We start from the raw sequence: 26,361 nt of genomic DNA, 5'->3' as shown, positions 1-26,361 counted from the left end.
TTGAAGCAGGGGGCTGGTGTGGCTGCCAGGGGAACCAGGGCCACAGCCCATTTGCATCGCCTAGGTACATGTGACAGGAGTCAGTAGGCAGGCAGGTAGGTTGGATGGAGGGTAACACTCCTTCCAGACCCCTCCTTACCCATGGAGAGCTAAGCCTCCTGGCCCCGATGAAGGTGAGTCCAGGGCTTGATCAGGGTCGGTGGAGGTATCCACTCCCTGCTCAGAGTGACAACATTGCCTTCCCGGCAGGTAGAATTCCTGAAGCAGGAAGCGAGGGAGAAGGAGGCGGACTTTCTGGCTCAGGAAGCGCAACTGCTGGAGGACCTGGAGGCAGCTCAGATGACAGAGCAGCAGCTGCGAGCCTCGCTGCGCGCCCTGGAAGCCAAGGCTGCCCAAGTCCAGCTCCGCCTGCGCGGCGCAGAGACCCGGCTGGCGGCGCTGGCAGCAGAGCAGCAGCCGGGGCACCAGGCCCAGGCCCAGCTGGCCAGCCTCTGCTCTGTTCTGCAGCAGGCTTTGGGCGTCACCTGTGATGGCAGGCCTGAGCTGCGTGGCGGGGGAGACTCTGCTTCCCTCTGGGGCCCTGAGGCAGGTAAGATGGCCACGCAAGGACTCGGTCCTTTGGGCCAAAGCCACCCCTGGCTCCCTGGAGGGAGAAGGCAGGGGCCCCCAGTTGCTTAGGCAATATCACAGCAAGGTTAAGGTCACAGACTCTGGAATTAATTCAGTCCTCCCTGAGCTTGATTTTTTGTTTCATAGAGAGAAAGAGAGAGCACATGTGCGCAAGCAGCGAAAGGGCAGAGAGAGGGAGAGAGGATCTTAAGCAGACTCCCCTCTGAGCACAGAGCCTGACTTGGGGCTCGATCTCACAACCCTGAGATCATGCCCTGAGCTGAAATCAAGAGTGGAACATTTAACCAACTATGTCACCCAGGTGCCCCATCTCTCAGGACTTTTCTAAGGAGTTTCTGAGAGTACATAACTCAAAGAGGTCACACAGTTCCTGGTGTTTAATAAATGCCTAACAAGTGACAGCTAGCATTATCTAGTGCCTGCCACAGCTCCTGGCACATAGGAATGCAGAAAGTGCCTGAGGAATGATCTGCTCAGGAGGGGTTCTTTGGGGAGAGGAGGGATCTGTGGGAAGGCCAAGACTATCTGGGGAGGTTTGGCTGTTTCCTTTCATAGGGCAGCCAAGTGAGGAGCTGTTTCCTCATTTTTTCAGACCAGAATGGAGCTAGGATCCTCCGTGAGAAGGGGCCCCTCCTGGCAGCCTTGTCAGCTGAGGCAGTGGCATCTGCCCTCCAGAAGCTTCACCAAGACCTGTGGAAGACTCAGCAGGCCCGGGTACGATGCCCTGTTCTCCTTCCTTGAACTCTTCACTCCCCGGAAGAGGACTCATGAAGCAGTTTGAGCTGTTTTATTCCCAGTTTGGGATGAGTTCCACCCCTAGCCTTTCCTCACGGGGCAGGCATGAGCACAGCATTTGGTTTCCTGGGCCTGGGTTTCACTAGTCAGCGGGGGCAAATGATGCGCGCCTCAGGGTTGTGAGGATCGAGTGACTGAGGGATGTGAGGGGCTCTGAACTAGAGAAGCCTACACAGACGAGGAATATTGTTTTGTCTGATTTTCCTCTCAGCTGTGAATTACTTGTTCTTGCCGATACCTCCAAGAACAACCTGACAAACGGACTGCTGAGATTTGAGGCTGCCATTTATAGGAACATTCCAGGCCTAAGGCTAACCTAAATGTCCCATAAATTCCACCTCTCAGTGAACCTATCATTCAGCAAAAATTGAATGCCACCTCTGTGCCAGCCAGTATGAGCTGACGGCTCGGAAAGGAAAAAGACCAGATCTCCACCCTCGAGAAGGCTGAGGGAGGAAACTGCCTTCTAAAATAAGCAGAACTGATAGAATTAACCGGATCGGTTACAGATGCAAATGATAGTGACAGGAGGAAGGGACAATTCTTTCCTACTTGGGGAGGGTCACAGGGAAGGAAGAAGGGACCTTGGAGCTGAGCTTTGAAGTAAGAGTTTGGACAGAGGACAGGCAACCCCGGGCGAAGGCGCACAGGGCTTAGACAGGGATTCTTGGCTCCAGGCCGTTGGAGCAGAGCCTTTCACGGCTCCAGGGAGTGATCTGGGAGCAGATCCGGGGGACAGATCCCACAGAGGCTGAGAGGAAGGGGGGCTGGCACTTGGGTCCCGGTGTGGGATAGCTTGGTGGGGCATGAGGAGGTTGGAGTCTAGCCTTGCCCTTCCTTTCCCAGGATGACCTCAGGGAGCAGGCTCTGAAGCTGGAACAGCGTCTCGCTGATGCAGAGGCGGAGAAAAGTCAGGTCTGCACAGAATTACAGGATTTGCAGAGACAGCTCTCCCAGAACCAGGAAGGTAAGAAGCTCAAGGCAAGTGGGGAGATTTGGAGGGAAGTGAGAGAAGAGGCCAGAAGCCCGGAAGTCGTAGCCACTCTTTGCTGCTCGCTCCCAACTGTGAGAAGCTACCTAGAAACCAAAGGGGTGATGACCCCTGTGAACAGGTTTTCTGCTTTGCTTGGCTTTTGAGGAATTCAGGGGGACAGAGTAGGTGAATTGAGAGAAGTTCCTGGCTGGGCTTCCACTTTCTCTGCCTGCAGATTAAAAAACAGGCAACCTAGAGCCAGGACTGTGAGAATGTTACAAAATTCTGTGTCTTTTGTCATTTATCTGTGTTACTTGTTTTTGTCCTCTCCAGCTGTGTCGTCAGAATTACTCACCTGTGACAGTAGAGGGATTATGGGCTTGTTCAGGAGACACCAAAGTTGGGGGGACCTGGGGAGAATGCCCCCTGGCACGGCCAAGGGCGTGGGTGGTGACTACTTGGAAAAGAAAGGAGGGGGCCAGGGCTCTGTGGTAGAAGAGAAGAGGACAACTTGGGGAGGGGGCTCAGGTCTTGAAAGTATCCCAGAGGGCTTCCTGAGAGCCACACACACAGAGCTGGTGGGTTTTGCAGAAATGAGGGGCAGCCTGTAAAGCGACGGTGATCTCCGGGAACCTCTGCAAACCATAGAATTAGAGACCAGAAAGGACCTCCAGCATCTTTGGTCCCCCCTACCCTTGGATCTGGAATCCAGGGCTGGAGATCACTACGTGGTGAGGGTGAGGTAGGAGAGTCAGGCAAGTGCCGGCACCGGGCGGCAGCTACGGATGCGAGCGTGGGAGCCGCAGGGGCCCAGACAAACCCGGAACAGCTGGCTGATGGGTGACGTGGCTGTGAGACTGGACGTAATTCTCTCCTTCCTCCCCTTCTTCCCCTTTGATTCTGTTCCTCCCCCTCCATCTGCCTCTATGTCCTTCTCTTCCTTCACCCTGGACCTCGCTCTACCACCTCCCCTCTTCCCAAAGAGAAATGCCAGTGGGAAGGAAAGCAGAAGTTGCTGGAATCCGAGCTGACAGAACTGCAGGAAACCGTGACGTCTCTGCAGAGTCGTCTGCAGCAAGCAGAGCTGCAGGGACGGGAGGCCCAGGTGAGGTGGGCCTGGTCTGGGGCAGGGACTTTCTTCAGGAGGAGTCCTTGGGGGCCAGGCTGAAGCTCCAAACCCACCTGGGCCTGTGGTCATGCCCCAGCCACGTGTAGTGCCCAGCGTCCTTGAGCAAGGGGCTCAGTTTCCCTGGCTGTCTCCTTGAGGTCCATTAGGAAGGCCCTGGTCAGTTTTCCTGAAAGGAGGCTGAAATATTTGTCCCCTGCCCTGAAGGACCAGAGTCTGGGATGACTCATTTGTTTCAGGCTCTCTCCTCTGGGCCTAGCAGACCCTGGAATTCAGTAAGAACAATATTTTACTAGATCAGCTTAAGTGGAAGGCACCAGTTCCCCCACCTTTGCTGGTGCTAGGGCTGCAGGGAAAGGAGACGAAGGGCCTGCGCTGGGCAGATGGTATCTGGGAAATGTAGCCTAAGGTGGTTTTTCATCTTCTTTTCCAGAAGGAGCGAGAGCTCCTGCAGGCAGCCAAGGAGAACCTGATGGCCCAGGTGGACCGTCTGCAGGGGTCTGTGGCAGAAGCCAGGGCTCAGGCCAGTGCTATCGGGGCTCTGGAGGAGGACCTGAGAACCGCTCACTCGGCCCTGAAGCTCAAGAGCGAGGAAGCGGAGACCGAGCGTGAGCGAGCCCAGGCTCTGCAGGAGCAGGGCGAGCTGACAGTGGCCCAGTGGAAGGCTCTGCAGGAAAATTTAGCTATCCTGACCCAGGCCCTCTCCGAAAAAGAAGGGGAGGTGGAGGCTCTGCGGGGAAGCATCCAGGAGCTGGAGAAACAACGGGAGATGCAGAAGGTTGCTTTGGACGCCCTGTCTCTGGACCTGGAGAAGAGGAGCCAGGAAGTGGGCGTGCAACACGAGCAGATCCAGGAGCTGGAGAAGTGCAGGTCTGTCTTAGAGCACCTGCCCCTGGCCGTCCAGGAGCGGGAGCAGAAGCTGGCCATGCAGAGGGAGCAAATCAAAGAGCTCGAGAAGGCTCGAGAGACCCAGAGGAGCATCTTGGAGCATCAGCTTCTTGAACTTGAGAAGAAGGCCCAAGTGATAGAGTCCCAGAAAGAACAGATTCAGGATCTGAAGAAGCAGCTGGTCACTCTGGAGTGCCTCGCCCTGGAACTGGAGGAAAACCATCACCAAATGGAGTGCCAGCAAAAGGCCATCGAGGAGCTGGAGGGCCAGAGGGAGATGCAGAGGGTGGCCCTCACCCACCTGACACTGGACCTGGAGGAGAGGAGCCAGGAGCTGCAGGCCCAGAGCAGCCAGATCGACGAACTGGAGAGCCATGGCACCCTTCTGGCGAGAGAGCTCCAGGACAAGGACCAGGAGCTAAAGTGCCAGCGAGAGCAGATCGAGGAGCTACAGAGGCAGAAAGAGCGTCTGGCTCGGGACCTGGAGAGGCGGGACCAGGATGTGCTGCTCCAGAGGGAGAGGATTCGGGCCCTAGAAGACCAGAGGACGCTGCAGACCAAGATGCTGGAGGAGGACCTGGGCCAGATCAAGCTGTCGTTGAGGGAGAGAGGCCGGAAGCTGGCCTCCCAGAGGCCGCCCATGCAGGAGCAGGCGGAGGAAGGGAAGAGCCCGAGTAAAGCCCAGCGAGGGAGCCTCGAGCACCTGAAGCTGATCCTTCGTGATAAGGAGAAGGAGGTGGAATGCCAGCAGGAGCGCCTGCACGAGCTGAGGGAGCACAAGGACCAGCTGGAGCAGCAGCTCCAGGGCCTGCACAGGAAGGTGGGGGAGACCAGCCTGCTCCTGAGCCAGCGAGAGCAGGAGCTAGTGGTCCTGCAGCGGCACCTGCAGGAGGCCCGGGAACGGGGGGAGCTCAAAGAGCAGGCCCTGCAGGCTCACCTGGAGGAGGCGCAGAGAGCCCTGGCTCAGAGGGACCAAGAGCTCGAGGCCCTGCGGCACCAGCAGCAGCAGGCGCGGGCGCAGGAGGAGACGGCGAAGGAGCAGGCGAGCGCGCTGCAGGGCACCGTGGAACGGGCCCGTGTGCAGCTGCAGGAGCGCCAGGGAGAGCTCGAGGAGCACAGGGAGCATGTGCGAAGGCTCCAGGAGGAGCTGGCCGTGGAGGGACAGCGCGGGCAGGCCCTGGAGGAGGTGTTGGCTGACCTCAGGGCCGAGTCTCGGGAGCAGGAGGAGGCTCTGCTGGCCCTCCGGCAACAGTGCGCCGAGCGGGCCCAGGAGCACGAGACAGAGGTCACGGGCCTGCGGGACTGCCTGCTGCGGGCAGAGGCCACACTCAAGGACCGGGACCAGGAGCTGGAGGCTCTGCAGGCGGCCAGCCGGTCCTCTGAGCAGCGGGAGGAGACAGCCCGGGAGCAGGCCGAGGCTCTGCAGGAGGCCCTGAGCAAGGCTCAGGCCGCCCTGCAGGAGAAGGAGCAGCGGCTGCTGGGGCAGGCAGAACTGAGCCGCAGCCTGGAGGCCAGCACAGCCACCTTGCAGGCCGCCCTGGACTCCTGCCAGGCTCAGGCCCGGCAGCTGGAGGAGGCCCTGCGGAAGCGGGAAGGTGAGATCCAGGACCGGGATCTCCGGCACCAGGAGGCTGTGCAGCAGCTCCAGCGGGCACTGGCCCAGAAGGATGAAGAGCTGAGCTTTCAGAAGAGGCAGGGGCAGCTGCTAGAGCAGTCTGTGGCCCAGAGGGCCCGAGAAGATGCCCTCCCAGGGAACCAGGGTCGGGAGCGGGAGAGAGAAGAGGAAGAGGTGCGGGGCCTCCGTGAAAGCCTAAGGGAGTTGCAGCTGACTCTAGCCCGAAAGGAAAAGGAGATCGTGGGGCTGAGGGAGGCCCAGCAAAGGAAGAATCTGGAGGACTCAGCCCACAGCCACGCAGCCTCCCCAGCGGAGGAGCCCTTTACAAAGCTTGGCGCTGCCGGGCCGCGGCTGCAGCAGGAGCTGGAGCGACTGCAGGCAGCACTGAGACAGACGGAGGCCCGGGAGATAGAGTGGAGGGAGAAGGCCCAGGACTTGGCGCTGTCCCTGGCCCAGAGCAAGGCGAGCATCAGCAGCCTGCAGGAGGTAGCCATGTTCCTGCAGGCCTCTGTTCTGGAGCGGGACTCGGAGCAGCAGAAGCTGCAGGTGAGTCACTCCATGGGTGGTAACAGCTGGGGGGCAGAGGCTGATGTCTGGCTGCGCTCAGAAGGTCCCTGCCACCCTGGGCTTGTGACACCTCAGGGGGCAAGAGGGCGGAGAGAGATGGACTCCAGGGTATTGTGCTCATCTGGGAGGATATGGAGAGACGCCCACAGTTCCATAGAGCTTATGGTCTAGCGGATGAGCACTTGGAATGCAGTGTCTAGTTCAAGTCAGAGCCTCGGTAGGGAAGTTCGGCGTGCTCTTGAGCACAAAGAGGGCACCCAGCTGGCCTCTCCTAGTGGTAAATCCTAGAAGGCTTCCCAGTCAAAGCAGAGTTTAAGATTAAATCTGAAGGAACCAGTAAGGAATTAGCCAAGCACAGATTGGGGAGGAGCTTTCTGGGGAAGAGGAAAGAGGAAGGAGAACATGGAGCAGCCGTACAAGACCTCAGGCTGAATGGGACACAGAGGGGCAATTGGCCACAGAAGATAAGGCAGCGAGGGCCCCATCATTCAGGGCTTCGGAGTCATGTCGAGGACCTGGGTGACCAGTGGGATCTGGACGAAGTGTTTGGGGCCGTGGAGGAGGGTGACACATCCAATGTCACAGTAATCTGGGGAGACCGACAAGGAGGTGGTCCTCGAAGTCGTGGGATAAATGATGACCAAAGACAGGAAGGGTGGACGGTGACTCGGGGCAGGGGGCCTAGAAGCTCACAGGACTTCTGGCAGCTGACTGGCTAAGAAACAGGGGAGTAAAGAAAGGGCATAAGGAAACCGACCCCCCAGGTTTCTGCTCATAGGCAGGTTTCAGGAATGCTGTGGAATGGCAGCGGAATGAGGTGCCTGTGGGACCTGTAGGGGGTGAGGTCCAGGAAGCCGGTCCGTGAAGTGATCTAAAGTTGAAGGGTGAGGCTAAGGATAAACTTGGGGTCCTCAGCAGTTAAGGATAAGTGAACTCTTCTAGGTGGAATATCAAATGAGAAGGGAAGTAGACTTTAGGGTGTAGCATTCAACTTCAAGGTCAGGGGCCATGCCTTAGTCCCCTTTGCTGCCCCAGCACTGGCCACAAGGCCTGCAACAGAGCAGACCGTCAGGAAAGCAAGGTTGACCTTTGGCCATAGAGAGGCATTGTCTCTCTTGCCAAGAACAACCCGGCCCATTTTTTCCAGGAAATTGACCCCACATCTTGGGCCTTGACCAGGGCTCAGCCCCAGAGAACCCCTCCCTTCCTCTCAGACACAGCGCTGCAGGGGCTTCCTGTCTGGGGGCAATATGCCGAGAAGGGGATCCAAGTGTGAACTTTGGAGTCAAGTTCCTGGGTTTGCAATACCATCCTACAGTTTATGGGCTGTGTGACCCCAGATAAGTGCCTTCACTTCTCTGACTTTTGGGGGAATAGCAATACCAGCCCTGTAGGGCCATCTTGAGTATGAAAAGAGATAAGCATTCGATAAGTAGAATTCTCTTCCTATCTCTACGCTCGTTTGTATAGTCACAGAACAAGTAAGGTCCGTTGCTGGGCAGGAGGATTGCTGAGCAGTATTATAGCTCCGGTCAGCGTCCTCCTGCACTGGCCCCACCCCCGAACACTCAAGAACATCTTTCAGATACAGCCCTTCATCTAACTGCTGTCATTTCTTCTTTTAAGCATTTTCCATGCCATGCCCTGTTGCTCTTGCTTCCCTCCACAACAACCCTGAGAAGCTGGAATTATCTCTTGTTTATAGTTTAGAGAGGCCAAGTAACTTGTCCAAGGTCATATGGCCAGTCAGTGGCAGAACTAGATCTAAGGAGTCTGACTCTAGAACGCAGCCTGTTTGCTGAGCTCCCCCTGTGAGACATACAGTGCCTAGAAAATATCTAGCCTGAGGTCCCCACTTATCAGGAGGGATTGAACCCCAGAAGCCTGATCTATGCTTCATGGAGCATGTGGTCATTTTACAAATGAGGAAATTAGGTTTTGGAGAGAGTTCATATCTTGACCCAGGTCATATAGCCAGTAAGTAGGAACAGAATACCCCGCTCTGTGTGTCCCCAGAGTCCATGCTCTTTATTTATTTCACAGATAGAGATCACAAGTAGGCAGAGAGAGAGGAGGAAGCAGGCTCCCTGCTGAGCAGAGAGCTTGATGCGGGGCTCAATCCCAGGGTCCTGGGATCATGACCTGAGCAGAAGACAGAGGCTTTAACCCCTTGAGCCACCCAGGCACCCGCCATGCTCTTTCTACAACACCTCAGTGCTCCAGGTTGCTGCTTAATTTATGCAAGATCTCAAACAAGCCAGGTTTTAGTCCTAGCCCACCATGTAACTTCCAACAGACCCCTCTCTAATTCTTTGCTTTGTCCATCTGTAAATAAAGATTCTGCCCTAGAATAGCTCAGAGGCTCCAAGAACAATAAGATTATAACCTGATGAGAGAATTCTGTGGTTTTGATGAGGATGGAAGGTAGCGTGGGGCTGGGTAGGAGGTTGCTATGGTGCGATTTGCTCCACACCTCGATATCCCAGGATGAGTTGGAGCTCACCAGGCAAGCTCTGGAGAAGGAGCGGCTCCTGAGTCCCGGCTCAACCAACAGAGCGGAACCGGGACCCAGAGAAGAGGTAGGTGCACAGCTGGAAGAGGTGAGCTGGGGGCATGGTGGGAACCGATGGCCAGGAGGAAGCTCTTTTCCAGGGGCTTGTTCCCCTCCTTTGGGAATTGGGTCCCTGAAGCTCAGACCTGCCACACTGGTCCGTTTGCCCTCTGTGTCTGTTCCCCCATCGGTCTAAGGGGCTGGCCAGGTGAGAGTCCCCGGGCTGTCCCGCAGGTGCCAGGGGTAGAGGCTGAGCCTGGTCTCGGGACAGAGGAGAAGCAGCTCTGGGGACAGAGGCTGGAACACCTCCAGCGAGCAGTGGCACAGCTGGAGATTGACCGGAGCAGGCTGCAGCATCACAATGTCCAGCTGCGGGCCGCCTTGGAGCAGGTGAGTCCTTTCTCGTGTCCTCAGTGTCCTTATCTGGGGCTCAGCACACGGGTATCTCCGCTTCTCATGGAGCCCCCGGAGCAGAGCGGTCAGACCAGGGGTCATATCCAGCCTGCTGCCTCTTGCTGAAAAGTAGCGTTCATGGGAACACCGGCATAGTGGAGTCAAATAGTTGGGCCAGAGATCTAACGGCCTGCAGAGCCCCAAATACTACAGAAAACATTTGCTAAGCCCGGTCAGAAGGCCTGAGAGGCGGGCCCTACCTCTTCTGCCCCAGCAGCACCTCTCTGCTTGCAGGGCTGCCCTGGCCTGCCCCCTCCTCACCCCTTCTCGAGGTTGCTGTCCCCTGCTCACCCCTACACCCGCAGCCACACGCACGCCAGCCTCCTCTTGAGGACGGTAGTTCCGTTCCGGCCCCAGAGCCAAGCCGAGCCCTGACTTTCCACCTGCATCTCGGCAGGTGGAGCGAGAGCGCAGGAAGCTGAAGAGGGACTCCATGCGCGCATCGAGGACGGGCGTCTCGGAGGTCAGGGAAGCCACAGCTTCGTCCCCCACACAGCAGGTTTGCAGGGGGACACAGCCACGTGAGCTGCTCGGGGGAGCCCCTCCGGGCTGGCTTCTGCACAGCTCAGTCTGTCCCTGACTCAGGAAGGAGGCCCATCTTCAGTGGGTGGGGATGGAGTCACGGCTCGCAGCCCTACCTTCTCAGGAGCTCAAAAAGCCTTCCCTGATGTGTAACCTCCCTGCTTGCAGACCAGGGCCTCGGGCTCATCTAGGAGTGGGACTCATCAGGTTTCTGGTCAGAATCCCGGGCGAGTGGGTGTCGGGTGGTACTTGCCAGACCCTGACATGCCCATGAGCCTTAGAGCAGCTTCGTGGGCCTCTCGGAGCTCCTCCCTTATAGGACTGAATTTGCGAGGTTAGTGTCCGTGGGATTTCCAGGGACTAGACTCCCTTTTTGGGGTAAGGAACGGGGGGAAGACTCCCCATACCAGGACTCTTCTAGCTGAGTAATACCCATCCATGAACAGTGCTGCGGCCTGTCGGGAAGAGACTGCTGCCAGCTGAGCGTCTCCAAGCTCTCCATCCCCCTTCCTTTATGAAAGCTTCCCAAGGCCCAGCACCTCGTCTTACTTCCTTTCTGCACCCGTAGCTCACAGCCCAGGGCTGCCACAAGGCAGATGCATGTTATACTTCTGTAAATTAAAAGGTGACTTCAAGAAGCCAATGCCACCCAAGCCTTTTGGATGTTCAACATCAGGTCTCTGTGGGGCGTCATCCACTAGGCTGGCTTGGACCCTCCCAGGCTTCCTTGCCCAACGGTCACGGTGCCCCATGGAGTCCAGTCTGGGTTCTGTCACATAGTTCTTGCCTTGGCCCCCAGGATTGGGATGAGCTGGCTAAAGATGCCTGTTTCAGAACCCCTAGGGCAGGAAGGCCTATTCCAGTAAGAATGGTATTTGTCTTCCGTAGGATGGAAGAGGAGGACAGAAGGGCTCCTCAGATGCCAAGCACGTGGCCGAACTGCAGAAAGAGGTATGTTCTGGAAGGATCAGCTTTCTAAGCCCCCTTTCCCTCCTTTGCCATCAGGCAATAAAGCATGAGTGTCTGCTGTGTGCCTGACCCTTTGTGCCCCTCCAGCAGGGAGACAGGAAATAGTTCCTCCCTCAGAGAACCTCAGTCTGTGTGGGAGGCAAGAAGAGCCCAGTCCCAACTCAACCTCCCGTCTGCTTAGGGTAGGAGGAGGGAAGAAAGCATGCTCCAGACCCCAGACCACCAGGTTCCTAGCTATGAAGGAGCAGGAGAAGAAAGAGGGCTGAGGGGCAGACAGAAGATTCTAGGAGGACAGAGGAAAGCAAACAACAAGGATCCCGGCCTCCTCTGCCCTCACATGCACCCGTGCTGTTGCCAGCACACCAGGCAGAGTAGCCTGGCACCAGCACCAAGATCCACACCTCAGAGCGTGACTCCAGCTGCCTCGCCCCAGAAAGCCAAGATCAAGTGCCTTCTTGCCTCCCAGGCCTTACCTGAAGGCTCACCCTGTCTCTCAAGGCCCCAGAGTAGTAAGAACCGTGGAATTTTTATTTCTGAGCCTGTTTCAGGAACTAATAGTCACTACCAGCAGAGCCTGACCATACGACTAGACTCAGCTATTAGTTGGAATTCACACAAAGCATTCCCGAGGTGGGGCCCACACTAGGGTGAGGCAAGGGAGACACCCAGGTGAGAATTTAAGGAGATGCTCACTGGCGACCTGGAGTCCCTCCTTAAATTCCACAACCCAGGGGTCTCTCTGCCTCACCCTAGTCCTGGCGCTGCCCTGAGCTCCCCATAACCACCTCCTGGTGCTGTGTACTCATTGGAGAAACAAGGGTTCGTCAGTGATTCCCAGCCCTGGCTGCACCTGAGAACCACCTAGGAAGTTTTGAAAAAACGCTAACGCCCAGGCCTCAGAGCCATCTAATTAAGTCAGAGTATTTATCAAGAGTCTCCAGAATAGAGTGTACTGCAGTGACGATAAAATACTCTGTATCTCGATCAGGATAGTGGTTATGCACGCACACGTGTGTGATCAAACTCATCACAACATGTTCTTAAAATCCCGGCATTTTATTACATGCAAATGATCCCTCAGTAAAACGGATGAGTAGTTTTGTCTTTGCTGTTGTTTGTAAGGTCCCTATCTGAGTCTCCTACATGGCCAGGGTTGAGGAGCCCTGGATTTCCCAGGACTCCCAAGGGCCCTTGCCCCAGACACCCTAGAGCCTGATCCTGAGATCGGCGTGCGGTAGTTGATTCAAATGCTCTCTCCCAGGAGCGGAGCAGGAGGACTTGGGCCTCTTCAAGGCCCTTAATTACTCTTTCCCTCTTGGTCCCCTCCCCCCACCCGCACTGACCCAGGTGGCCCTGCTGCGAGCCCAGCTGGCCTTGGAGCGGAAGCAGAAGCAGGACTACATTGCTCGCTCGGTGCAGACCAGCCGTGAGCTAGCGGGCCTGCACCACAGCCTCTCCCACTCTCTGCTGGCCGTGGCCCAGGCCCCTGAGGCCACCGTTCTGGAAGCCGAGACCCGCAAGCTGGACGAGTCCCTGACTCAAAGTCTGACGTCCCCAGGACCAGTCCCGCTGTGCCCCAGTCCCAGCACTACCCAAGCCATCTCCAGGTAGCAGCCACAGCCGGGGCAGAATCCAGGCCAGCCTGGGACTGCATGGACGGACAGCTGGCTGTCATGGCCCAGGAGGAGGGAAGGAAGCCCACAAGGCTGGGAGCAGGCCCTGGCTCCCATGGGAGCGAGGCAAGTCACAGCTGCCCGTAGCCCACAGAGTCACCTACAGGAGCATCCGATGCCTCTTGTCTCAATTGTGTTGTCCCAGCACCTCCCCACCAACAATAAACCCCACGTCTCTGTGTTTGTTCTCTGCCGCTGTCTCCACTTTGTCACTGGGTGGCCGCAGCACAGCGGGGCATTTGTGAAGGAAGAATTTGCCACAGATTCCTGTCAGGCGGCGTGAGTTCGTTGTCCGCCTGCATTCTGACAGAGAAGGCTTATAGCAGACACAGCAAGACAAAGCCCCTGTCCACAGGGAGCTTGAGTCCAGTTGGTGAGAACACTCATGGATGAATCACAGCTCTGTGTGCTGACCAGAAGTGCATAGAAATTCCAGTGACCAAGGAAGGAAGGCTTGAGCTGGCCGTTGAAGGATGGAGCCGTCAGGCCAGGGTTGCTAGGCCTGCTGGTGAGATCCGTGGGCCTATGGCGGAGCGTGCTGGGGCCGAGGGTGGATGGGGAGGGAAGGGGATGATGGAGGGGCTTAGAATCTAGATTTGAACTCATGGAGGATGAGGAACTATAATATGTTCTTGACTTAAGTTCTAGGGCTTCAGAAACACTGAGTGGACCTTCGGCTAGTCGGTCTCTCGAGTTCAGACACTCCATCTGGTCTCATTCCCCTTCTGCTCTGGGTGAATGCCCCCGGCCTCCCTTCCTGGGCATACCACCTGGGACCAACTCTGGTCCCCCATAGTCCAATCACGTGTCAAGCCGGTAAAGAGGCTGGACTATAGCAGAATTTGTCATTTATGGACTGACCCTGGTGGAGGCACCCTGGACTGAACCCCGTTCACTGGCTAAGACTTACCATTGGCAACTTCTTCGAAGCCTAAGAGAACAGTTTTCTTTAGAGAAGCTGGGCTTGGCCGCCTTCTGGCCCTTCAGTTGTCGTCTGGAATTCCTTTTTCTAAGCCTGAGGATGGAGCTAAGGCCTAGTCAAGAATGTGGGGTTTGAGAGCAGCACCCCACTACCCCAAACCTACTTACTCAGGGCTCAGTCCCCTTGTATCCCCTTGCATCACACAGAGTGGATGGGGGAGGGGGGTTCACCACTGCTGAAGCTTTGTTCTAAAAATTCATGGTACGGGACTCCGCATCAGATGCTTAGTACAAAGTCACAGTTTATTTATTTTTTTTTTAAAGATTTTATTTATTTATCAGAGAGAGGGAGAGAGAGCGAGCACAGGCAGACAGAATGGCAGGCAGAGGCAGAGGGAGAAGCAGGCTCCCTGCTGAGCAAGGAGCCCGATGTGGGACTCGATCCCAGGATGCTGGGATCATGACCTGAGCCAAAGGCAGCTGCTTAACCAACTGAGCCACCCAGGCGTCCCCAAAGTCACAGTTTAGAACCCTTCCCCTCCCCCCGCCGAACTATACCTGAGGCCCCAGAGATTCTGGACCCTGGATGCCACCTCTGGTCAGGCTCCCTGTGACTCCGAATCCTCACCTGGCCTTTTCTGTGCCAGGAGTTCTCAAAGACAAACAGGACTTCTCTTGGAACCTTCCTTTCCAGTCTCTTAACCTCTAGTTTTCTAGCTTAGAGTGTGGACCTTCCAGATAGGACCCAACCTTACCTAAGGGCATTGGGCCAGTGCTTCCTTTCCTTCTCCTTGTCCCATGCCACCGCGAATCGGTGGTTGGGTTATGTTCCTGTCCAGCTAGGTCTCGTGGATGTACTTGAGGATGGTGAAGTTGGTCACCAGATCCCTAAGGGGAAAGGTCAGAGCTGAGCGCAGGGTCTCCTTTCACAAAACTTCTCCTTCCTCCAACCTCTTCCTCGTCTGTTTTGCTAGAGGCTGGGACAGGCCAGAAAGCCCTGAGAGCAGAAAGGGACAAGAGCTGGGCCAGAGCCTGGGCCACGTTCCTGTTCCTAGGGAGTGCCTAGGTCTGGGGGGTGCGGCACCCCACTCTCAACGAGTCTCCATACTGTGTATTAGAACAAGGATCACCAGAGCACAACCTAATTACCTTGACTCACCCATCTGCTTCCCTACTTGGGACTAGCAGCAGCTTGAAGACAAAAAAGCTGCCTGGCATGAGATAGGGAAGGAAGAACTGGCTATATGTTAGCGAGGGGGTAGGGAGTGTAGTCACTGGCGGCGGAGTGACAGCAAGATCAATATTTACACCAAAAAGCCAAGGGGTGGGGTGCCTGGGTGGCTCAGTGGGTTAAAGGCTCTGCCTTCGGCTCAGGTCATGATCCCAGGGTTCTGGGATCGAGCCCTGCATTGTGCTCTCTGCTCGGCGGGGAGCCTGCCTCCTCCTCTCTCTGCCTCCTATCTGCCTACTTGTGATCTCTGTCTGCCAAAAAATAAATAAAGTCTTTAAAAAAAGAAAAAAGCCAAGGGGTGTCCGCTCCAGGCCTGGGGCCTCCAGCAGTCACACCACCTGGTAAGAGGTACCCTTGTCCTCCAAGGCTCAAGACCGCGCAGTCCACGCTACATCTGGAAGCTGCCACAGGGAGTGGGAATTCTTGCCAGCTCCCAGGCCCTCTCGAGTACTTTATGTGCAGGTAGGCTCTTTTGGTTGCCCTTGTTCCCTGAACCTAAAAATGGGGCCTGGTTCATTCTGCAGAGACAGGAAGTCAGGAGGGCACTGGGGTTCACAGGCCAGCACTGCTCACCACCTTCACTCTCCCGCCCCCTCTGAGACCCAGTGTGCTGCTCAACGGTGGATGTCCCATGGCGCAAAGACTGCAGATCCCCTGAGTCCCGCACTGTTTGGTAGGGGACAGGTGTGGGCGGGTCTCAGGGATTTGCTGTGACCTGGGAATCGGGGATCAGCTGAAATAGTTCCTCCTTGACCTGCTGGACCCGGGTTGGGTCTCCCAACATCAGTGCCTGAGGAGAAGAGCACAGACCACTTACCATTTGACGCCCATGTTCTCACACAGAGGAGGCTGGACCCCACCGGAGTGGAAAAGGAGTCAGGGAGGGGATACAGCCCAGAGCCCGGGAACTCCGAAGATGGAGGCCTCTAGCTCCATGAGGAGCTTTGGAGCCCATCTGGAAGTGTTGGTCAGACCAGACAGACAGCCCGCCCATGAAAACAGGCTATGCAGATGTGGCACCGTGGTGAGCAACCTCAGAGCCTCTGCAGCTCTGGGGCCAGCAGGAGAACTTTCCAGAAGCACCGTGGAGGTGGGGATCCTTCACCCACAAAAGCATCAAGGCAACTCCCAGGCTAAGACTTCGCATGCAGGCCTCCTCTCCGCCTATGAGACAGGTCCCTTTCCGCCAGCTGATTGTTTAATTAATTGGTCTTTGGACAGATGATACCTTCAAGTGCCGTGTCCTCCCCAGCCCCACCCCCTGATCCACTGACCACCTGTTCGCTCCCCAGGCCAGGGGAAGGGAACAGCTGAGCTCTGTGCAGACACTAGCCCTGAAGAACAGGGCTGGTGGCAGGGAGGCAGGGGGCAGGAGGGGTGGGGCACATCCCCTGTGTGACCCTCCAGCACAGTGGGAAGGGAGCACAGGCTGAGCTCCTCTCCCCACGCTTAGAAAGTAGGCAAGGGAGCATGAAGACCACAGAGTCTCACTTGGCACCCTGGAATTTGCTCCGTCTACTCTGCTGGGACCCGGGTTTGCCTAGACCCCCATGGAGGCAAGGCCGAGAACGGAGGCTCCTCTGGAGAAGGAAGGGCTGTGCTCATGGGGTGTCACCTAGTTCGTTTATATTGGTGGCCTGTCAGTGTGGACATCATGACCTTTCTTCTTAGTCCTTTGTTAACCAATGTTATCAGCTCTTTGTATGCCTTTGTGAGGCCCAAAGCCTCACACAAGTGGGAGGGCTTGGAGGTAAAAAGGTGAATGGGTCAGGGGTCCGAGGAGAGTGCACATGGCCCTCTATGTAGAGGTGGGCAGGGAGAGGAGAACTTGTTTTCAAATTTGGTTCTTCCTTCACTACTGCCTGTTGTCCAGGTGAGGGAATCAGGGAGGGCTTTATCCAGTGTCTGGTGATCCATACGTCACTCTTCTCTTGGTTTCCTGTCATAATCTCTCCTAGATCTGAGTATTCGGCCCTGCCAGGCAGCTCCAAGAATCTAAGGCTTGCTCCTGGCCAAGAATAGCCTCACATTCTAGCAGGCTGCTTCCCTTGCCTTCTGCTAGTGCCTGGGGTAGACCTAACTGCCTTCTCTATATAGGGGCCCACCTCTCGTCTGCCCAACTCCAGACATAGAAACCTTGTGGAGAAAATGGGCTGACTGCTGCCCCCGCCCCGGATCCAGCTCTTCATTCACTTGGCAAATACTCATCACACCTGTGTGTCACGAAGCTGCACAGTGAGCCCCGAAAAGAGGAGCTCTTCCCCAGGGAAGACACGCCTGGGCGTAGACAGACACTCACACAATGACCCGGATGTCCAGAAGAGACTCACAGGCCACTCGATAAAAGCCGGACAAAGTGCCACAGAACATCATGGTGGAAGAAACCGCTGAAGAGCCCTTTCAGAGTGTTTCCAAGCTGACTGGATGGATACACTGGGATTATGGGGTCCAGAGGTGTGCCTGTTCGTCCCAAGAATGATGGCAGGCCCTTGGAGCTCTACCAGCTAGCCTGCTCAAGTCAGACCTTCCTGAGCAGAGCAGAAGCATCAGCCACAGGTGAACATCAAGGCAGCCCACAAGCCTAACATCCACCACGAAGGCTTCATTACAGTCCCATGCACTGGCCCAAGAGGCGGGCTGACTCAGACACCAGACACTGGGAGAAGTAGGAAGCTGTGGTCACGGACCTCACCAGCGCCCCACTGTGCCGGCGGCCTCCCTCACAGTCACCTAAGCTCTACAGGGTGCGCTGATGGAGGCTGAAAGGAGCGGGGAAGAGGCAACATTTGGTGTATCCTGTGCCCTTCCTAGAGGAGATGGGTTTGGTGCCCCATGGGGTTCTTCATGGCAGCCCAGTATCAGGGACCCCGCCACACAGGCCACATTGTGAGTTCCTGCCTGGAGGCCTGGGGGATAATCGCCTTCCTCTTGGCATTCAGCCCAGGGTCTGGCTGACAAGGGAGGGGTTGGAAATCAAGGATAATGGGGACAAAAATACAGCAGGCCAGACTGTTGTATCCCCTCTCTCTGAGACAGGGGTCTCTATTGCCAGTGCAGGGGTTCTGGGCTTAAGGCAGGGACGGGGAGAGGAAGAGCCTCCTGGCCCCTCTTAAGAAAAGAACCTACGGTGATCTAACCATGATGTGGTTCTAAGTACATTTCTCTCCACCCAAACTTCCCCCCACCGCAGATTTTTGTTTCATTTATTTAAAATGAAGCCAGTGCATCCCCTGGTTACAAAATTCAGTAGAAAAGAAGGTAGCCATTTCCCATCCAGTTCTTTTCCAACCTCTCTCCAGAAGCAGCTGATTCTTAAAGACTATTTCTGTAGTGGGTAACGTTATTCCTCCAAATAGGTTTATATGCGTCATGTTGGGTCCAGTACCCGGAATAACAGACGATGGGCAGCTGTGCTGCTCACGCCTTTGGGGATTTTTGGACTCTGGCTCCAAGCAAAACAGCCAGTCACAGCAGAGCCCTTGGGGAGCGGGTACATGTGCACCTGGTCTCATGAGGGACATAGGCATTTTGTTAGTGTGTGGGTGCACGCGCGTGCGTGTCTGTGTGTGCGCTTGTTGGGCAGACAGGGAGGTAGAATGTACTGGCTATTCATTTACAGACCCAGCACCTGCACACCCTTGTTGGCCAAGGCTGTCTGGTTACCTTGAACCACTGTTTCTACAAGGAAAGCAGGATAAATGCTTCCCCCTCCCCAGTTGATGTAATAGTTCCTCCCAATGAACTGGTTTTATTTCTGAGTCTCTTTATGGATCTTTTTTATATTCCCTGTGATTCCACCACAAGTGCTACTTTTGATGTTCAAATCTTCCCAACATTGAGGTCTGGGTTTTCCTTGTACCTTTCCTGTCCAGACTTGGAATCTTTGTGGGAAAGAAGTGTTTAGAAAACAAAATCTGGGTTCTGGGATTAATCCTTGCTACCGCTTTGTTCAGGCTTTTAGACTGTTCAGATGGCAGAGCAGAAAATGTATTCGGAAAATTGTGAGTCAGGGCGCTTGGGTGGCTCAGTGGGTTAAAGCCTCTGCCTTCAGCTCAGGTCGTGATCCCAGGGTGTTGGGATCAAGCCCTGAGTCGGGCTCTCTGCTTAGCAGGGAGTCTGCATCCTCCTCTCTCTCTCTCTCTCTCTCTGCCTGCCTCTCTGCCTACTTGTGATCTCTGTCAAATAAATAAATAAAATCTTAAAAAAAAAAAAAGAAAAGAAAATCTTGAGTTCACAGCGGGGTTGGCTGCTCAGCAGCGTGTCCTTAATGGCCCTGCACTGCATGCTTTAAAATGGTCAAAATGGTAAATGTTGTGTATATTTCACCACAATAAAAACTAACTTAAAAATTGAGTTTATAATGATATTTCCAATTTGAATGTAATGTCACAGGGTTTTTACTCTCTACCTGTCTGACTTTATACTTATTATTCCTAATAATATTGCTATAATTATTTATTTACCTTATTCCATGATACTCATCGTATAGTTTCAAAAATAATACCAGTATTATAAAAAATCTACTAAGTGATGTTTAAAATGTCTTTGTAGCCCTTTTTGTCCACAGAATATATCCTGCAAAGGATACACAGTGTACTGAGTTCCAAAGGAACTCAAAATAATTCTTTTCTCTGGTGCTTCAGTTATCAAGTTAAATATGGTTAGATCCATTTGATTTGTTCTCAACTTTAGGGTTCGCTTGTTTCCTCTTTTCATTTGATTAAATTTATTGGTGAGAGATAGATAGATAGATAGATATTCCTTGTGAGATATATACATACATATGGTTTGGTGATATGTGTGATATGTATCTGAATTAAGAATTAAGAATTAAGAATCTGAAATAGGGGGCGCCTGGGTGGCAGTGAGCCTCTGCCTTCGGCCCAGATCATGATCTCATGATCTCATGATCTCATGAGCTCAGGGTCCTGGGATGGAGCCCCGCATCAGGCTCTCAGCCTGGCGGGGAGCCTGCTTCCCCTTCTCTCTCTGCCTACTTGTGATCTCTCTGTCCAATAGATAAATAAAATATTTAAAATTAAAAAGAAAAAAAGAATCTGAAATAGGATGTAGCCCTTTAATATCACCAGGACTCCAATGAGAGAAATAAGCTATAGTTTTATTAGCAGCAGAGTGATCTATATCTGGGGTCCCCTTTCTGACACTCCGTGGCCCCCCCCTCCTAGGGCCTCCGGGGGCTAAGCAGGATGGAAAACATGTCAGCTGTAGATAGCAACCTTCCCCTCGCCCTGCAGCGTGAGGATGACCTTCTGCTCTTCTTTGAAACTGTGCATGCTTCTCTCAAACCAATATTTATCATCCCAGTCATGGGACCACCTCATGAGCTGGTCTGTCCCAAAACCAAATAAGGACACCTGGGAAATAGGATAAGACAGAAGAGAGCCCCAGGGTCACAGACTGGATCCTGTCCTGCCCCCATGTCTGCCAGTGATGCTTCAGCACTCATTGAACATCTAGTGTGATAGGCTTCCTCTTAGAGATGGGAGAGCAGAGCTCGCCTTCTGAACACACAGTGTGACCCCAGAGTCGAGCAAAGAGGGCATCAACCAGCGGGTCCTCCTCACATTGGAGGAAGAGAGAGGACTCCCCAGGGAGACACGAGAAGGACATTCCCGGCAGAGGCGGCAGTGTGTGAGAAGGCAGGAGGCAACTGGGGTTTGGGGAACACCAAGAATCCCCACGTGGGAGCTTGGGAGAGAGGAAGGCGGGGGAGGGGGTCAGATGATGTAGGATCTTGAAAGAATTTTTAGACTCTCTGCTTCTGTGAGAAATAGACCAGAATCTTTCCTAACCTGGTTGCAGGTGTGCAAGGATAGAGCAAAGCCATGAGTACCAGGAATGCATACTGACCCCAATCACCCAGCCAGTTGCCCTGCTTATACCTGAGGAAGTGGGGCCGATCACCAGGGGGTGGGGAAGAAGAGAGAGGGGCCTGAACTGGGCCCCTTGCCGCAGCAGCCCACAGCCCTGTCTTACTCCCTCCTGTCCCCTTACCTGGTCTTGGTTGCCTTCCATTCCACTAGGGAACTGGACCACCTTCCAGAATCTAAGAGAATTGGGTGAAAGGAGAATTTCAGCAGTCTGAGACCTGGGAAGGTTCTGCAGGTGCCCTTAATAAGTCAGCAGAGGGTCGGGGTGCCTGGGTGGCTCAGTGGGTTAAAGCCTCTGCCTTTGGCTCAGATCATGATCCCAGGGTCCTGGGATCAAGCACTGCATCGGGCTCTCTGCTTAGCGGGGAGCCTGCTTCCTCCTTTCTCTGCCTGCCTCTCTGTCTACTTGTGATCTCTCTCTCTGTGTCAAATAAATAAATAAAATCTTAAAAAAAAAAAAGCCAGCAGAGGGTCTCCCTGGAACCCCTCTGTCCTCCACTGCAGTGACCTCCCCTGACCCCCGTACTAAGAACGTTGGGGTTCCCAGACCATCACCTCCTCACTCGGATCATCTGAAGTCCACACCAGACCAGAAAGCTTCAGCAGCAGCACCAGCTGTCTCCAAGAGCCCTGGATGCTGGCATTCCCAGGGTAGACGAAAGCGTCCTGAGGTTTGGTTCCGCGCCATCTCGAAGCCCTGGGCATGACCCTGGTTCATCCTGGGGAGGAGAGCAGGAACTGCCAGCACTCTGAGGATACCCCTGAACTTCCCATGCCCTGCCCTCTCTCCAGCACCCACCCAAAGGCTGTGGGGTACCAGTTGACGTTGTGGCTGAGGCCAGAAGCCTGTAGGGTCTTGGGGTTCCCCACCAAAGCACAAGTCCCACAGTACAGATGGAAATGGCTCACTGAGGGCCAGTCACCTTGAACAGCTTCTCCCACATTTTGCCAAGTCCATTTTCTGAGTTCATGCCCTGGAAACAGCAGAAGGGAGATTGGGGGCTGGGACCTGGGTATCACCTGGTAGTGGGTGAGGCCCCCATGCTGGGGTCAGTGGTCCAGGCCGTGAAGATGAGAGGTGCGCTAAGCCAGGGCGAGGGCTTGGGTGGGAAAGTGGGAGATGGGCTAGGCCTTGAAAGGACAAGGGGTGGGACTGGGCTCAAGGTTGCCCACTGACCAAATACCAGAGTACAGAGTTAGGGGTCAGAGACTCTGTCGTCCTCATCAGGTACTCCACGGTCTTCTCATAGCGGGCAGCAAACCCTGTCCGTTCTCCAGCTCTGTGGTGCCAGAGGGAGGAGTTTAGCATCTCAGATTGGCAGCCACTTGTCCTGAGTTGGAGCCAGGGGTGGTTGCAATGCCATGGTACCAAGACCATCAGTTTCCCCTGGGGGAAAAGGCAGAGGCTTTAACCCACTGAGCCACCCAGGCGCCCCTCCAGGCGCCCCTTCTTCATCTCCACTGCCACTCTCTCAATTCAATCTTCACCAGCAGAAAATATTTTAAAACAAAATGACAGGGGCACCTGGCTGGCTCATTCGGTTGACTCTTTTTTTTTTTTATGATTTTATTTATTTATTTGACACAGAGTGAGAGATAGAGAGCAGGGGAGACAGGAGAAGGAGAAGCAGGCTTCCCTCTGAACAGAGAGCTAGATGCAGGGCTTGATCCAGGACCCTGAGATTATGACCTGAGCCCAAGGCAGATGCCCAGTGACTGAGTCACCCAGGCGCTCCTAGGTAGGACGTCTTAAAAGTTAAAACATCTCGAACTATTAGCTTTGCTTCTCTTTTTAACAACTTTGTTGAGGCACAATTTACATGTCATAAAGTCCACACATTTTTTTTCCAATTTATTTATTTTCAGAAAAACAGTATTCATTATTTTTTCACCACACCCAGTGCTCCATGCAAGCCGTGCCCTCTATAATACCCACCACCTGGTACCCCAACCTCCCACCAAGTCCACACATTTTTAAGTTCAAAGATTTTCTGTAAAATTGTAGAATTGCGCAAAGATCACCACAACCCGGTTTAGAACATTTCCGTCAGAAACCCCTCATTCACAGCTACTGTCATTCCTACTCCTCATTCCAAGCAACCTCTTACCCACTTCCTCTATAGATTTGATCTATATGATCTATATATAGATATATATATCTATATATAGATCAAACAAGATGCCTTGTTTGATCCTCTCATGTAAATGGCATCATACAGTGTGTAGTTTCTTGTATCTGACTTCTTCTACCATAATGTCTAATTGGCTATTTAAAATCCCCCCCCCGATTTTTTAACTTAAATTACTATATTTTTCGTTTCTAGAAATTCTTTTAAATTTTAATATCTTTTCTTTCTTTCTTTTTTTTTAAGGAAGTGGGAGAGGGGCAGAAGGAGAGAATCTGAGAGAATCATGCTGAGCATGGAGCCTGATGAGGGACTCAATCTTCCAACCCTGACACCTAACCAACTGAGCCACCCAGGTGCCTCAAATTTTAATTTACTTTCAAGTCTTCCTGATGTGATACTATTTTTACATCTTGTTTCTTAAATGTTGTTAGTCATTCTAAACAGAGTTTTTATCTATAAGATCCATTATCTCAAGTTCCTGAAAGTCTAATCATGCTGATGGTGTCTGTTGAGTCTTGCTCATAAGGGACTATGTCCTTAAGTATTTTGGAAGGTTTAGCAGGGTTTTATACTTGAGAATGCTGTGTGGCTTAGGCTGAGGTGTGTTCCCTCAGAACAGTTTCGTGTGTGCCTCTGCCAGGCACTCTCAACTCTAAGTAAATTTCTCCACCTTGGAGCTTCCAGACTAAGCAGAGAATATAAGTCCAAACCCCAAACTTGTATGAGGACAGGCCCGTGGTTACAGAGCCCGGCAATGCTTTGTTTTTATATTTTTTTTGTCTTCCTAGCAAGGACACAAGTAGAGACAATCTTGAGCAGTCTCTTTTTCTTCCGGTACAAGTGGATGCTTTGTTTTGTTTTGTTTTGTTTTGTTCTGGCATACATTTTTTCTATGGGTCTAGCTCTGTTAAGAAGCCATCTTTTTATTGAGGCCTGGAGGTATCATCTGCTTTCCTGATATAGGCATTAATAGCCAATACCCAAAAAAGACACTCCCTATCTCTTTTTGACAATGATTATAAGGGAAGAACAGTATGGTCGTGGGAAGTTCAGGCCACAGTGACTAAAAAATATTTTATGAAACCATTCTCTTCCCATCTATTTGATTATAATAAAACAAATCAGTTCCTTCCAAAGCCTTCCTAAATTAATGGATTATCCTACCACATTATAGGTACCAACATGTTACTCTCCAATGAAGAAGATCTTTCATAGGAAAGTGCTTTGTGAGCTCCAAACGTCTATGTTACTATGAATTATTATATGCTAAAAAGGAAGAAAAGGAAGAAGAAAACCCAAGCTTGTAGATCATTGATACTCCAAGTCTCCCTGTCCCATCCCCAGAATCGCAAAGTCAGCTCACGAGTTTACTGCTTTTTTCAACTCTTTCACTTATAGCCCCTGGGAATTTCTCTTACTTTTTCATGAGTCAGGTGTATGTTCCAAAGGATAATTTTTATTTAGCATTTCAAGATGTTTCTCAGCAAGAAGTTTTCCAGGATTAAATCTACATATTATTAGAACTAGAATCTTTATACTTAGCTTGCTCACTGGTCATTGTTTTATGATTTGCGTAAATTTTTAAAAAAGATTTTGTTTATTTATTTGCGAGAAAAAGCGTGAGTCGGGGGGGAGGGGCAGAGGGAGAGGGAGAAGCAGACTCTCCACTGAGAAAAGAACCTGACCCTGCTGGATCCCAGGACCTCCAGGATCATGACCAGAGCCAAAGGCAGACGCTTAACCGACTTAGTGACCCAGGCACCCTTGATTTATGTAATTATTTAAAGAATGTTTTACAAATATTGAAAGACGATCCTTCTTTATATGGGTGGAGCCATACTGCACATAGAAAGTATTTGCTTGAGAGTCTTTTCTGAGTCCAGTGCTTTTCAAACAAGAGTATGCCTCAGAATCACCGGGAAAGCTTAATAAAAACACAGAATGCTGAGCCTCAACCACAGAGCTTCTGATTTAATTTTTCCAGGATGTGCCTGAGAATTTGCATTTCTAACAAATTCTCAGGTGATGACAATGCAGTTGGCCCAGAGGACCCCACTTTCAGAACGACTGTCTTGGCTTAATAGATCTAGTTAGAAAGTATTTTACAGAAAAAAAAAATTCCTCTATTAAAATGGAAGCTCATATTCTAATTATATTTTTGTTTTCTAAAGAGAAGTTTATGTTTTCCCTGCAGTTGCATCCTGTTGTATCTACTTCTATTCTATCCATCCCTCGTCCATTCTTCACCTAACAACTGGCATGATCTTAAATTTCTTGCTTAAATCCTTAAAATGGCATCCCATTACATGCAGAATAAAATCTAAAATCCTCATTCATCTGGGGCAGCCGGCAGTTGTCCATGGAGCCCTGTGGCCCAGCCGGCCTGTGTGTGCAAAGCCCTGGCCCCCACAGCAGCACCCTCCCTGTGGCTTGCTCAGCAGGGTGCTCAGGAGAAAAACTAGCCGTTGGGGACTCATCTCTCCATTTGAGCCTGTGAGCAGAGTGCTGGCCTAGACACAGCTCTCAGACTGCTCAGGCCGGCTTCCCCCAGCCTCCAGACTCCCAGGCTCCCCTGCCCTCCCCTGCTGCCCACCGTGTGCTCCTGCCTGCGCGCACCCTGAGAGGTGCAGACACACACACGCAACCTGGCTGCCTCCCTCTCTCCCTCCCGCTCCTTCCTGCTCCTGATCCGCCAGCCCTGGCCTCTAACCGTTGGTCTTGGTGACAGTACTCTGTCTGAAGGCCAGGATGCAGACTGGCCTGTCTTGGACTTACTGTGCTATCATTTGATGTACTCTGATTGGCTAGTTTTGGTTCATTTTTACTGTATATTTATAGTAACAAAATCATGCAGCAATAAAAAAATAAAACAAAATCCTCATTCATCTCACATTTTCCAGACATTCTGGCTTTTCCTTTTTCCTAGAACTTTCCAAGTTCTGTCTTGTCCCTGGACCTTTGCACTTGTAATTCCTCTTCCTAGAATACAATACTCCCTCCCACTTAGTAGTTCACCTCTCTGGTTTTTTCCTTCTCTTCAAGTGTCATTTTAAATGTCACTCATCTTTGGGTCCATTCCCTGACCCCAGTATTACTCAAGTCTGTAAGAAGCTCTTTTTTTTTTTTTTTAGATTTTATTTATTTATTTGACACAGAGAGAGAGAGATCACAAATGGGCAGAGAGGCAGGCGTGGGGGGGGGGTGAGCAGGCTCCCCACTGAGCAAAGAGCCCGAAGAGATGCTCAATCCCAGGACCCTGAGATTATGACCAGAGCTGAAGGCAGAGGATTAACCCACTGAGCCACCCCAGTGCCCCTGTAAGAAGCTCTTCTAATTGGACTCTAAGACACACTGACACAGCTCCGTTATGATTCTTTCTTTCTTTTTTTTTTTTTAAGATTTTATTTATTTATTTGACAGAGAGAGA

General features: G+C 52.9%; 2 protein-coding genes across 9 annotated transcripts in view; one reads left to right on the top strand and one right to left on the bottom strand.

The window, feature by feature from the left end:
- Nucleotides 1-12,948, top strand: part of CEP250 (centrosomal protein 250) — a 48,861-nt gene extending 35,913 nt beyond the window's left edge. For 7 of the 8 annotated variants that reach the window (XM_044263160.1, XM_044263159.1, XM_044263154.1 and 4 more), the window contains 10 exons: nt 250-589; nt 1,223-1,344; nt 2,272-2,392; nt 3,382-3,503; nt 3,958-6,573; nt 9,081-9,173; nt 9,380-9,535; nt 9,996-10,097; nt 11,009-11,071; nt 12,437-12,948. In XM_044263160.1, coding sequence (XP_044119095.1) covers nt 250-589; nt 1,223-1,344; nt 2,272-2,392; nt 3,382-3,503; nt 3,958-6,573; nt 9,081-9,173; nt 9,380-9,535; nt 9,996-10,097; nt 11,009-11,071; nt 12,437-12,700 — 3,999 coding nt within the window. In that variant the 3' untranslated portion in view covers nt 12,701-12,948. The remainder of the gene's footprint in view (nt 1-249; nt 590-1,222; nt 1,345-2,271; nt 2,393-3,381; nt 3,504-3,957; nt 6,574-9,080; nt 9,174-9,379; nt 9,536-9,995; nt 10,098-11,008; nt 11,072-12,436) is intronic. The other variant, XM_044263161.1, reaches the window with a different exon arrangement.
- An 8,334-nt stretch (nt 12,949-21,282) lies between these two features.
- Nucleotides 21,283-22,114, bottom strand: C8H20orf173 (chromosome 8 C20orf173 homolog). Its single transcript, XM_044262181.1, is given in 4 exon segments — nt 21,283-21,514; nt 21,605-21,719; nt 21,722-21,779; nt 21,983-22,114. Coding segments are annotated over 4 exon segments (489 nt in total). The 3' UTR covers nt 21,283-21,330.
- Between the last annotated feature and the right edge of the window lie 4,247 nt (nt 22,115-26,361).

The sequence above is a fragment of the Neovison vison genome, chromosome 8 (genome assembly GCF_020171115.1).
Source record: "Neovison vison isolate M4711 chromosome 8, ASM_NN_V1, whole genome shotgun sequence".
NCBI lineage: Eukaryota > Metazoa > Chordata > Mammalia > Carnivora > Mustelidae > Neogale > Neogale vison.
Note: the sequence above shows the minus strand (reverse complement) of the source record. Positions and strands in the feature narration are given on the sequence as shown.